Source organism: Aricia agestis, chromosome Z, assembly GCF_905147365.1.
Source record: "Aricia agestis chromosome Z, ilAriAges1.1, whole genome shotgun sequence".
NCBI lineage: Eukaryota > Metazoa > Arthropoda > Insecta > Lepidoptera > Lycaenidae > Aricia > Aricia agestis.
In genome coordinates, this window is record NC_056428.1 from 17144082 (window position 1) to 17156601 (window position 12520).

A 12520-nucleotide genomic window follows, 5' to 3' on the forward strand; every position below is an offset into this window, starting at 1 on the left:
GAGCTAAAAATTCCGCTCGGAAAGTAGCTTGACCGCAGATTCGTCGAAGGAAAAGGTAAAAGTTTGACCCTTTCCATCGGCTTTCCCGCTGACCACTTTCTAAAGCCGGATTCCCATACCTCCATTCTGCGAGGTCAGTCGCTTGATGATTCCTACCTCGTCCATCTCTAGGTCAGGAACCCACGCCGTAGCGTAACGGGGCTTAGGCAGCTCCGCCTCGTCAACGACGCGGAGGCCTGCTCCATCCCAGGGATGGGTCATGTCTATCAGCCGCGCCAACCACTGCTTGGAGGCAGCGTCGACGCAGGTGAAGACAAGTCCACCCGATCTGTGGACGCATCCTATTAGCTTAGGTCCCTCTCCCTCCGGTTGATCGTCGATGACTCGAAGAATGCATTTCTTCAACCCCTCGGCGCCCTTCCGTGAAAGAGGTCCCCCAGCATCGAGGATGCCCACACGAATGGCACTCGCCGCCTCACTGAAACTCGGCTTGGGCGCCTGAGCACTAGTGTGCTTGGCTGCCTTCGTCGGTCTTTCCTGTGAGTTGGCGGTGTCAGAGAGCTGCCGTTTGGAGCTCGAACGCTTCTCCAGCTCCCCGGCATACTCAGCGGTAGCGCCAGCCCCAACTTCAGAAGAAGAAGGTGCAGAAGCGCTAGATGGTAGAGGGTCGGAAGGGGTACCAGACACAGAAGTGTCCTCTGCCCCGACGGACCCAGACAATAGGTGGTCCTCGGCTGCGCCGATTTCCATCGCCTCCGTGGAGCATAAAGCTTCCAGTTCGGCCACAAGATTTTCCTGGTCCTTTTCAATCTCCATTCAAATCCCACGAGTAGCTAGGGAAATAAAAGGTCCACCCCCACAGAGCCCCGCATGCAAGGGTAAGGCTATTAACTCCTCGAGGTCGCCTGGTATCGAGGGTCCTCCGTTCGCGGCTGACTTCCCCCAGCCATGCATCCTTCGGCACGGGTCGGATAGCACCGATTGGATTGGGTTTTCGTTGTCGAGTTGAGTTCTGGTCTGGGTTGGGGTTCCAATGCTGTGAGCACTAGAACCCCAAACCAGACCAGACCTCAACCCAACCCAGACCGACTGATCCCAAATCTGACAGCAACTTGTCGCAGCCGTTTGGTGGTAGAGACGCACTCGTCCGCCCGTCGAGACCCGGCTGTTTGCACAGCCAAGCCCCGACAGGCCGAGCCGAGCCCGCCCCCTCCCCCAAACGGCGGCAACGCCGCAGTCAGGTCCGGGGTCAGCCGGTCCGCCGGTCGATCGGCCGCCCGCTTGCCACATCCGCAGATGTTTCAAGCGAACGTTGCCCAGGGACACCGTCAGGATTACTTCACCAGAACCCAGAGAACCGTCGACATACAGATTTAATCCGTTAGTCGGCGGCACCGAAAGACTGGAGAAGTATTCGTGCACACTTGGAGGTAACCGGAAATCGCCCCCAGTTTTATATATATAGAAGACTAGACGTTCCGCGCGGCTTCGCCCGCGTATATTAGGAATTTCACAGACTAATTAGCCCCAAAAAAAGCCTATGATCCTCCACATGGTCTACTTTTTATCTGCGCCAAATAACATAAAAAATGCCCTTTCTAATAATTTTCCCCGTTTTTTACACATCTTCCTCTGTTTCTTCGCTCCTATTAGTCTTAGAGTGATATTATACAGGGTGCAAATAAGGTGCAATTAAACCTTCCGGCCAAATTTCGATAAGTATATTGATTATTGATCCTTGTTAAAAATTAAATTAAGAAATTTCAAAAAACCCCGCCAAAACAACTTTAAAAAGTAATGAAATAATATTTACTGCCTTTAAGTTCAAATAATTCCTAACTTGTGTAAAGTTATATTTTAGTCCATAATTGTTGTCACTGTGTGTCGGGGGACCGCCAAGTAAACTACAACCTACAACCGCCAAGTCGCTGATTACCTATCTCGATTCAGATCGCTGTGAATTGATCCTTAAACTTGTTAAGTGAAATTAAACATCTACATTAGCGGTCCCCCGACACACCTTGACAACAATTATGGACTAAAATATTACTTTACACAAGTTAGGAATTATTTGAACTTAAAGGCAGTAAATATTATTTCATTACTTTTTAAAGTTGTTTTGGCGGGGGTTTTTTAAATTTCTTAATTTAATTTTATTTCATACTTTTTAAACTTGGGTTGGTTATAGTGCAGAATAATTACTATCAACAGAATCATATTCTCATGATTACCATCTATCAATGTCCTTTTCGATGAGGCCGTTAAAATGAGCCCAAATATGAAACCTCCACTTTGGGTTCATACGAAGCTCGGTTCCTATAGAATCCAGGTGATGCTGCAGCAGCAGCATGAAAATATTTACTGTTTATACTTTATCTACTTCTTACTGGTTGTCACAATTAAAATGAGCCCAAACACGAAACCTCTGCTCTTAGTTGGCGAGGAGTTGGGTATCCTATTGATTACCAGGTGATGCTGCAGCACCAGGTCAACTTTCCATTATTATGTGTATACGTATATTGTATATTTACAAATATCACGAACTAGTATGAAATACAAAACCCATCAAACGACTACAAGTTGCTAACGGCCTTTCATGAACCAGATAAACCCTGATTGTCCAGGACTGAGCAGGCTGATGATGATGAATTATAGCTAAGAACACTCTCGATCATGTCAGCTTTCAAACAAAAAAAACTAGATCAAAATCGGTCCACCCGTTTGGTTGCTACGATGCCACGGACAGATACACACATAGACAAACAGACAGACAGACACGTCAAGTCTCTTTTGTCGGGGGTTAATAAAAATACAGTAAGTATTATTTCTATTATAATCACAATAAGTACTAAAATGTTGAGAAATAGCTTCCGAAAGTTTTCCTAAAAACACCACAATAATTAATGAACACTACGCGGCGCCGGCGCGTGCCGCGGCAGGGCCTCCCGCGCCACCCCCACACCCCCGCAGCCCGCTCTACCCACCGCCGCGAAGTGACCGTTCTGCAACGATTTTATGTGTGATAAAATATGTTATTGTAAAAAATTAACACCCTATTTTTTTGTTAAATGGATTCTCCTACTAATGATACCTAAGCCCTTAAAAATTTGGCCAGTAGGTTTAATTGCCCCCTGTATAGCCTTCCTCCTATAGACTTCCTCGATAAATGAGAATATATCTAATACTGAAAGAATTTTTCAAAATCGGACTATTAGTTCCTGAGATTAGCGCGTTCAAACAAACAAATTCTTCCCAATTATAATACATATAATTGATACTAGCTGTTGCCCGCGACTTCGTCAACGTGGACTTCAGTTTATAGCGCGCGATGTCAACAAAATTGGTGTCAAAAGCTTTTATAAAAAAACACTGGTACTCCTTAAATCAAAACAGCTGGTGCAGTGTGTACATAATATTTCATTTTTTTAAATTAAACTTTATATTTTATGCCAAATTTAAAAGCTTATTTAGGATTATTTACTAAGTTGCTTTCCATCAGGTGACCCGTTTGCTCGTTTGCCCCCCTTATTTCATAAAAAAAAACCTCTTATATAAAGAAGTCTGGGCAAGCGTCACCGCGATGTAGGTGACGCACGGCGCCATCTATTATGCATATTTGGAACTAACTTAATTTTAACAAATTTACGCATTTTCACCCCCTTACAGCCCTTTTTTCCAGTAAAAAAGTAGCCTATGTCCTTTCTCAGGCCTTAGACTATCTGTATACAAAATTTCATTACAATCGGTTCGGTAGTTTTTACGTGAAAGCGAGACAGACAGACAGAGATACTTTCGCATTTATAATATTAGTATAGATTAGTATAGATAGTATACATATGGTGTAGATTAGTTAACGCCCACACTCACTCAGAAATTCGTTTATCGCGCGGGAACTGTACATTTTTCCGGAATAAAAAGTTATCAATGTCCTTTCCTGGGATTCAAAGTGTCTCCATACCAAATTTCAACTAAATCGATTCAGTGGTTTAAGCATGAAGAGATAACAAGCAGACAGATACATTCGCGTTTATAATATCAGTAAGTGTATAAATAGAGAAGTAACGGAGAAAAAGTGAGCCTATGGACAGTCAAAATAACAGTGAATTCGAGACTTAACGCTTGTAAGAGTAAAGTCAAATTGTTTTCTTGCGAATTGCCGTTGCAGTGGCGACGTTCCGGCGCTTATTTAGTTGTTATGCAAAATTAATATGGAATAGCAGACTTTTATTAGGATACTTTTCGTCTAAAAAGTGTTCCATAGTTCCATAAAGATGTTCTTTTTTTCCTTTTACGTAATTAAATATATGTGTGATTTATAATTTCAGGTGTGGTTGATGCCGATCGGTTCCAGCGGCATACAGCACGTACTGAAGACAGGACTGACGGGCCGCTTTGCTGTTAGCGTACTAGACAACTTGCTTGCTATACATCATCAGGTTTGTGATGTTTTATTTGAAAAAAAAAACAATTTTACTGTTCCGCACGACTTCGCCAGCGTAAATTAGGAAATCCTCGAGGGTACCGCACAGTTACGAGATCTACTATATTATCGGAGCCAAATAACATTAAAATTGGTCTAGTATTTCATTAGTGAGATTAGCGCGTTCAAACACACAAACTCTTTATCTTTATAATATTAATATAGACTGAACTGTGGGTTACAAAAATAATTCAATGTTGGAGATGGGAAATCACTTTTCTATCAAACAAAAGTGTTATGTAAATTTTTGTGTTTTCTCATTGGTTCCAATTGGTACCAAGCAGGTAGTTAAATGTTTTGTCTATGTTTCCAGGTAACGAGCTTCAGTTGTCTATGGGTAATGGGTATATACATTGTCTTCAGTGGTTTACTTTACTCACTGATTTGTTTTCAGTCGTCGCAAACGTCTCAACTGTTCGACATCCTAGAAGAGAGCCGTTTAGACAACAACACAGTGGTGCACGTCCCGCTCGTATCGGGTGTGAGCATCCGCCCCGCCAGCGTAGATGATGCGCCATGTGCTATGTGTATCCTCTATATAATAATAGGTTGTGCCGTTGCGCCAAAATTCTTTTATCCCGGGAACCGTACACATTTTTCCGGGATAAAAAATATCCTATGTCCTTTACCGGGACTAAAAGTAAAAATAATAATCGGCCAAGTGTAAGTCGGACTCGCGAACGAAGGGTTCCGTACCGCGAAAGTAGACAAAAAATGTGTTTTTTGTATGATGTGTTTTTTATTAAATATTTACTAATTTAATTTTAATTGTATTATTATCATTTATTAAAGTACACATATAATTGAGGATTTTGTGAAAATTTAAACTACCATTACCAGGCCTGTCCCACTCGCGAGAATAGGTATTGAACTGTAAGTACCACCCGCGGGTGGCCAATCAGTAGGGACTCACAAGCGAGCGGTGACGCACGCGCAAGATTTTTCGTCGCGTATCTACTGTTTACTGATCATAGAGGAATTTTATTCATGATACTGATTTAACCGCTGTGACAAAATCGTTATAAATCTTATAAGAAAGGCCAATGAAATATGTATTTGAATAAGGTATTTAAATATAAAAAATAGATAAAAACTATACAAACATAGCAAATAAACCAATTTCATACAAAGAAACGCACAAACTACACAGAAATAAACACAAGTTACTATGTTTAGGTAAATTGTAAAATTTTCCTGCACTATAATCGAATATATTATAAAACTACTATAAAATATAGGTTGGGTTACTAAAATTTTATATTACCATAAAAAGGCTTGCTATTCATACCAATAGTAATTAAAAAATACTATTTCGTTTTCTAAAAGCCGAAAACCTTGATTTCGTCAGAAAAGGTACGAGTTATGCGATAGACAGAGAGCGGACATATAGGTGAATATAATTGTAGGCCTAGCACTGCGCGGTCTTGACTTCTGTTGGTACTACTAATATATATTCTGTGCCATTACTGAGATAGAGCAAAAAAAAAACACATTTGTTGTATGGGCCCACCTTAATTTTTAATTTTATTTTGTTTTTAGTATTTTTTGTTACAGTGGCAACAGAAATACACAATATGTGAAAATTTCAGAAGTCTAGCTAGAGTGGTTCTTGAGATACAGCCTGGAGACAGACGGACAGACAGACATATGATTTAAACTAGCGACCCGCCTCGGCGTCGCACGGGTATACAATATATAGCAACTGTAAAAATGGTTAAAATCGATAGCCTATGATCCATCACGTGGTCTACTTCTTATCTGTGCCAAATAACATAAAAATTGCTCCAGTAGTTCGCGAGATAAGCCCTTTCAAATAATTTCCCCCGTTTTTCCACATTCTCCTATTAGTCTTAGCGTGATAAAAGATTAAAGGGGACAAAGGGACATGAGGGAAAAAAAGCGACTTTGTTTTATAATATGTACTAGAGATCGCCCAATGGTCGAGATTCGACCTTAGTTTCAACGACATTAGGACTACTACCTATATTTTGTAAAAAATATTGACTTTATCTTTTTTTTTCAAGTCTTGTCTCTGGGGCTTAGCTGATCTCAGACTGACCGTGTAAGCATTGTCAGGTATCTAAAGATTCAATAAAAAAAACTATAATCCATTTTCAATTTGTCAACTTGTTGGCAACAGACTTCAACCATAAATAAAAGAGTAATTCGTATGCATAGGCTTGTCACTCAAAAATCTGTCATTTCTCATGTATGTGTGTTGTAGTGTGTGTAATGTTTTATTTGTTAAAAAAATGTATGATAAAAGCATAATTTCAAAATAATATTAGTTCGATGCACTCCTTCACCATATGAACTATTACTGTGCAAAATTTCATGCACCTACGTTTCCCCATTTTTCGTAAAAAGGGTTACAAATTGTTCGTTCGCGTATTAATATTATGATGATAGAATATGAATATTTTCGAAGATATTACAGATTTAAAAATTGCGGGAAGTAGCTTGTGCGGCGGTACCGACCAATGCGGGCCACGGGTAGAATGAATACAAGTCAAAACTGCTGAATCGATTGTAATCATTTTCAGTTCAGTGGCTATATATTTTATACCCGATGCGAAGCCGGGGCGGGTCGCTAGTAATTGCATAGGTTGATAAAAATGCTATGTAATAGCTTTACCGTGGCAGTCCCCGAGTGCAACACATATTTTTTATTGAAAAATCTTTCGTATAATTTCCTGACAGTGTTCAGACTCTGGCAACTGGGTGGTGTTTCAACCGGACTATATCATAGACGCGCGGCGCGGCTGTCTGTGGCGTGTGCAGTTACAACTAAACGGACTGGCGCACTCGGTAAAGATTTATTAAAAAAAAATACTGACTAGCTAATGAATTTGAAATATCGTCTGTGAATAAACAATGTTTTGCCTTAATCTACGAATAATATACACTTTTATAATAGTAAACATGTATTCTTTCATTCTCCCAAACATTGTCGCTATTGGACTATTACTTTTAACCTGTGGAGACGAGATATCTAAATATTCTTCCGCGACTATAAGAGACACGTAGCAATAGGTCGGTGTCCATATTTCTTCGTGTTCATTAACCAGTCTATATATGGGCGCTGTTAAGCATTTGTGTATCATCCCACAAAAATACGTATCACGTTTTGAATACATCATGTTCTATAGATCATTTAGAACAAGACTGCATTCATAACTAAACAAAAAAGATGTTTGTGAGTTGATGCGCAAATGCTTAACAGTGACCATAATATATTCTTCTAGATCCCCAAAGACGCGATACCGAGCACAATAGCTGCCCTGCTGCGGCGGCAGAACGGCAAGGACACGATATTCCGCATACTCAATCAGCTCATGACGGAAGCGAGGACCTACTTGGTGGAACTGACTAAGGCCTTTGATGAGATCAACGCTGTATACAGGTAAGCTACCCCGATTATACTGTTTTGATGTAGCTCCATTCCTTATCAAATGCATTCCAACTTTTGACTGTGACCAAGGACATTGACATTTTATGAGAAGTATGTTGTTTGACAGGAAGCGGTCTCGATTGTTTTATTTTTGAACGGTTTGGATGTTATGGTTTTTGACTAAGTACACATCCATACTAATATTACAAATTTAAAGTTTGTGTGTCGTTCTATTAATGCTTGCACTGATATTATTTTGATGTAAAGGTAAGTAAAAACTTTTGAGTCTAATGAAACAACATTAATTTAGCTTTTAACATCTAACTAACTAGCTAACTCCGCTGGCTCAGCGACCCAATGTGGATTTTGGCCTCCGAAATGAGCTTCCGCCATTGAGCAGGGCTCAATGGCGGAAGCTATTGATATCGGAATGGCCTGCGCTACCTCCTGCCAGTTACTGACTTGAAGGTCACGCAGGTCAGCCTCAACAGCATCTCTCAAGCGATACCTGGGGCGTCCTACAGGACGACGGCCTGTTGGACGGCCCTTATACGCTCTTTTTACCCCGCGATCCTCTCCCATTCTTTCCACGTGGCCCAGCCAACGGAGTCGGTGAGCCTTTGTTTCTCCGATTATATTGGGTTGGGCCACCAGTTCTTCAATTTCGGCATTCTTCCGGATTCGCCAACAGCCGTCATTTGTTTTGGCTGGGCCCAGGATTTTTCTGAGGACTTTCCTTTCAGCGACTAGAAGTTTGTTCTCCTCCTTTTGTGTCAGCGTCCAAGCCTCACAGCCATACATAAGTATAGGCCGAATAATCGTATTATAGATTCGGATTTTTGTATTTTTGCTGAGAAGCTTGGACACGAGCACCTTGTGAAGAGCTGCGCTGCATCTCAGGGCATTTTTAACGCGAATGTCAATTTCGTCCTCTCGACTGTTGGTATCAGTCACAGTACACCCGAGGTACTTAAATTTGTGTACACCTTTATACGTTGTATCTCCAACATGTAGGTCTTCGCAAGGTGTACGCGTGTTTTTGTAGCGTCTCATGTGGAGATACTGCGTTTTATCGTGGCTGATCTTGAGCCCTACCTTTTTCGCTTCAGTCTCCAAAGTTGTGATGGCCTCTATGACTTCTCCACGAGTTTCACCTAACAGGGCTAAGTCGTCTGCATACCCTATCACTTTATGCCTTCCATCCAGCTCCACGCCAAGTTCTCGGTTTAAAACCTTTCTCAGAACGTATTCTAACACCAGATTAAAGAGCATAGGTGACAAGGCATCCCCCTGTTTTAGACCAGTTGCGATTGTGAAGTCGTCCGTCAGCTCACCTCCAACCTTTACGCGCAGGCTACACTCCGATGTCGCAACTCTAATCATCGTGACTATTTTGTCCGGGATATTGAAATATCTCAAAATGGAATACAGGGCATTTCTGTCAATACTATCGTAGGCTTTGGTAAAGTCCACAAACAATGAGTGGACCCCTTGGGCGTACTCCCATCTCTTTTCCATCACCTGCTTCAGTAAGAAGATTTGGTCAATTGTACTTCGGTTTCGGCGGAATCCAGAATGATAATCAGTAAGGATTTTTTCCGCGTAAGGTTCCAGCCTTTTAAGAAACACATAAGACAAGATCTTGTAAGCGGTTGGAAGCAGAGTAATCCCCCGGTAGTTCGTGCACTTCTTTTTGCAGCCTTTCTTATGGATTGGACAAATGATGCCTGTATTCCATTCCAAGGGCTGACGTTCTTTCTTCCATATCTTAACAAGCAGTTCATATAACTTCGAGTGTACCACCCCTCCGCTATATTTCCATATCTCTCCAGGTATGCCATCGATTCCAGGAGATTTGTTGTTTTTTAGTCTCATGATGGCCTCCTGCACTTCCTTAAAAGACAGGGCTTCTGTTGTGTCAGGACTCTCTTCTGAGGTATGACAAATGATAGATTCTTGTGAAGGGGGGCAGTTCAGCAGTTGCATGAAATACTCTCGCCACGTGAATTTTATTTCTTCCGCATCATTTATTAAGTTGCCATCTTTATCAAGGAGAGATTGGGTAGTTGGCTGGTACCCTTTTTTAAACGTCCTTACCTCCTGATAAAATTTACGTGTCTCGTTAGCTTTTAAAATTGTCTCCATGTTTCGCACTATTGCATCCAAATGCTGCCTCTTGGCTATTCTTATGACGTTTCTTGCTGTGATCCCTAATTCATCATACTTAGGTTTCCATTTTCTATCTTGCTCTGATAATATCTTGTACTTTCGTCTTTCCTCTACTATCATATCACACTTTTCCGTCCACCACCTCTTCCTTTAACTCTTTTTCTTTCTGCCAGCCACTTTGAGTCCAACTTCTTTTGCGGTTGTTTTCATCTTTTCCAAAAATACCCTCAATGTCGTCGTCTATTTCTAAATCTTCAAAAGCGTTGCTTAATTCTATCACAAATTTCTTTCTTTTTAATCTATCTTTTAAATTTTCTACATTAATGCTATCCTCTCTTTTCTGTGCTTTTCTATTGGAGACACTTATCCTAAGTTTAATTTTTACGCCTACCATGTAATGATCGCTATCGCAATCGGCTCCTCTGTATGTTCTTACATCTTGGACAGTGTTTTTGTGTCGGTCGTCGATAACTACATGGTCAATTTGGTTCACTGTGTGACCATCGGGCGATCTCCAGGTACCCTTATAAATGTTTTTTGAGGGAACATCGTACTCTTAATACACATTGCCATTGACGACGCAAAGGTAATGAGTCTAATACCATTGTCGTTAGATGTACAGTCTTGTCCTGTCCTGGCTGTGTTGTCCAATCGTAGGGTTGAATATCTCCTCACGTCCTATCTTTGCATTGAAATCGCCCAATAGAATCTTAACATCATATCCAGGTAGTTGCTCATATACGGTTTCTAGTTGGTCATAAAACTCGTCTTTAGTCACTTCATCAGCTTGCTCAGTGGGTGCATACACGTTTATAATAGAAAGGTTTGAGAATTTTCCTTTTAATCGCAGTATGCACAGCCTGTCTGAGACAGCATCAAACCGAATCACATTATTAGCCAGCGTTTTGTTCACCATGAAACCAGTACCATGTGTATGGTGACCGTTGTCATTACCGCTATAGAAGAGGACTGCATCATTGTCAACATTGCATTCTCCGTTACCCGGCCATCGAACCTCTTGAAGGGCTGCTATACTAACGTCATATCTTCGTAGCTCATTTTTTACTTGATAAATAGAGCCAGGCCTACATAGAGAACGCACATTCCATGTAGCTAATCGGATATCCATTATACTATGCCGTACGTCGTTGTCAGGATCGGATCGGTTTCTTGCTCTTTTCGGTTTCATAACAGTAGATATTTTCTATGGCGTTAACCCGCCGCAAAACCCCCAAAATGCTGGAGGACCACAGCCTACTTTGGTCCACGAGTCCATCGGACTTAGCCATGTAGCGTAGCCAGGCTGTGCTACTGACCATACCCCCGTTCGCCATCCGGAGGCCGCACCTCTTCGCCGTGAGGCCCGGCAAGAGTACACTAGTGGGATAAAGGAAAGGAGATTGGATAAGCTTAAGAGGGGATTGATCATGGGGTAGGATATTGTAGCCCTTTAGGGAGGGAGGGGAAGGACTAACAGTAGCTCGAGTGTCCGGGGTCGCGTACCCGAATCCTTCTAGGATGATATCGGACAGGTATCACCTAGATAAGACCTCTGGAAATTTTAACATCTAGTGTCCAATAAACTTTTAGGTTAGGTTATGTTTTAGATTACCTATATAAAATATTTTTTCCAGGCGATGGTCGGAGTTGGAGGTAGCTCGCAACACCGCAGGCAGCGGGTGGACCGAAGGCGCGGCTCTACCCGTGGTTATCTCACAGGAGGAGATCTGCTCGCATCTGCTGACACCACACTTCGAGGACCCCTACCTTGTGCAGGTATGACGCTGTGTACACAAAATGTGATCAAGTAGTAGTTTATGTGACAACTGACTTAAATGAGGTATTTTTATTCATATTAACAAAATAGGCTTAAAAAATGTTTCTCACCTCTGAATGTCTTTCTTCATCATTTTGAAGTCGGTACCAGATATAGCTGAATCTTCAGGCTGCCAGAATATTTGAAACTTTTGGAACTGGCACCGACTTCAAAATTAAATGAAGATTGAGTACAGAAATATGTAGTTGATTTTTAGCCGAATTCGGAAAAAGGCACTATTATATAGGAAAAATTATTTAATACTTTTTAGTTCATATAATATGGATGTTATTATTGTTTTTACCTTGGAAGTCGGTTTTAATTTTTTGTTAAAAATAATAATTTCACTCTTTTTAGTTACTTACCTAGTAAACCATCGCGTACTATACAATAGGTAGAATAAAACACCTGCATATTATTCTACGTATCTTATTAGTTATTACAATACGTTAACAGTCACACATACAAAATATAATATCAGCTGCAGATAATTTTAAACAATACTTACATTTAAAAAAATCGAAGTGAACACGTGGTAAAAGAAACAAAAGTAAGCTGGCAGATTGAAGCGCACAGTTATTGTACTATGAACGCTAAACGCAATGCAAAAGGTTGAAATTAGGTTGTTTTCCAGAATAGTAGCTAAATAATATGTCGGCGATTT

The 12520-nt window shown here is 41.1% G+C and overlaps 1 protein-coding gene across 1 annotated transcript in view; it reads left to right on the top strand.

Annotated features, from left to right (window-relative positions):
• LOC121739000 (regulator of MON1-CCZ1 complex) overlaps positions 1-12520 on the top strand; it is a 34332-nt gene that overhangs the window by 7188 nt on the left and 14624 nt on the right. Inside the window, exons 5-9 of the mRNA XM_042131303.1 lie at positions 4326-4436; positions 4875-5007; positions 7188-7288; positions 7726-7883; positions 11675-11816. Coding sequence (XP_041987237.1) covers positions 4326-4436; positions 4875-5007; positions 7188-7288; positions 7726-7883; positions 11675-11816 — 645 coding nt within the window. The remainder of the gene's footprint in view (positions 1-4325; positions 4437-4874; positions 5008-7187; positions 7289-7725; positions 7884-11674; positions 11817-12520) is intronic.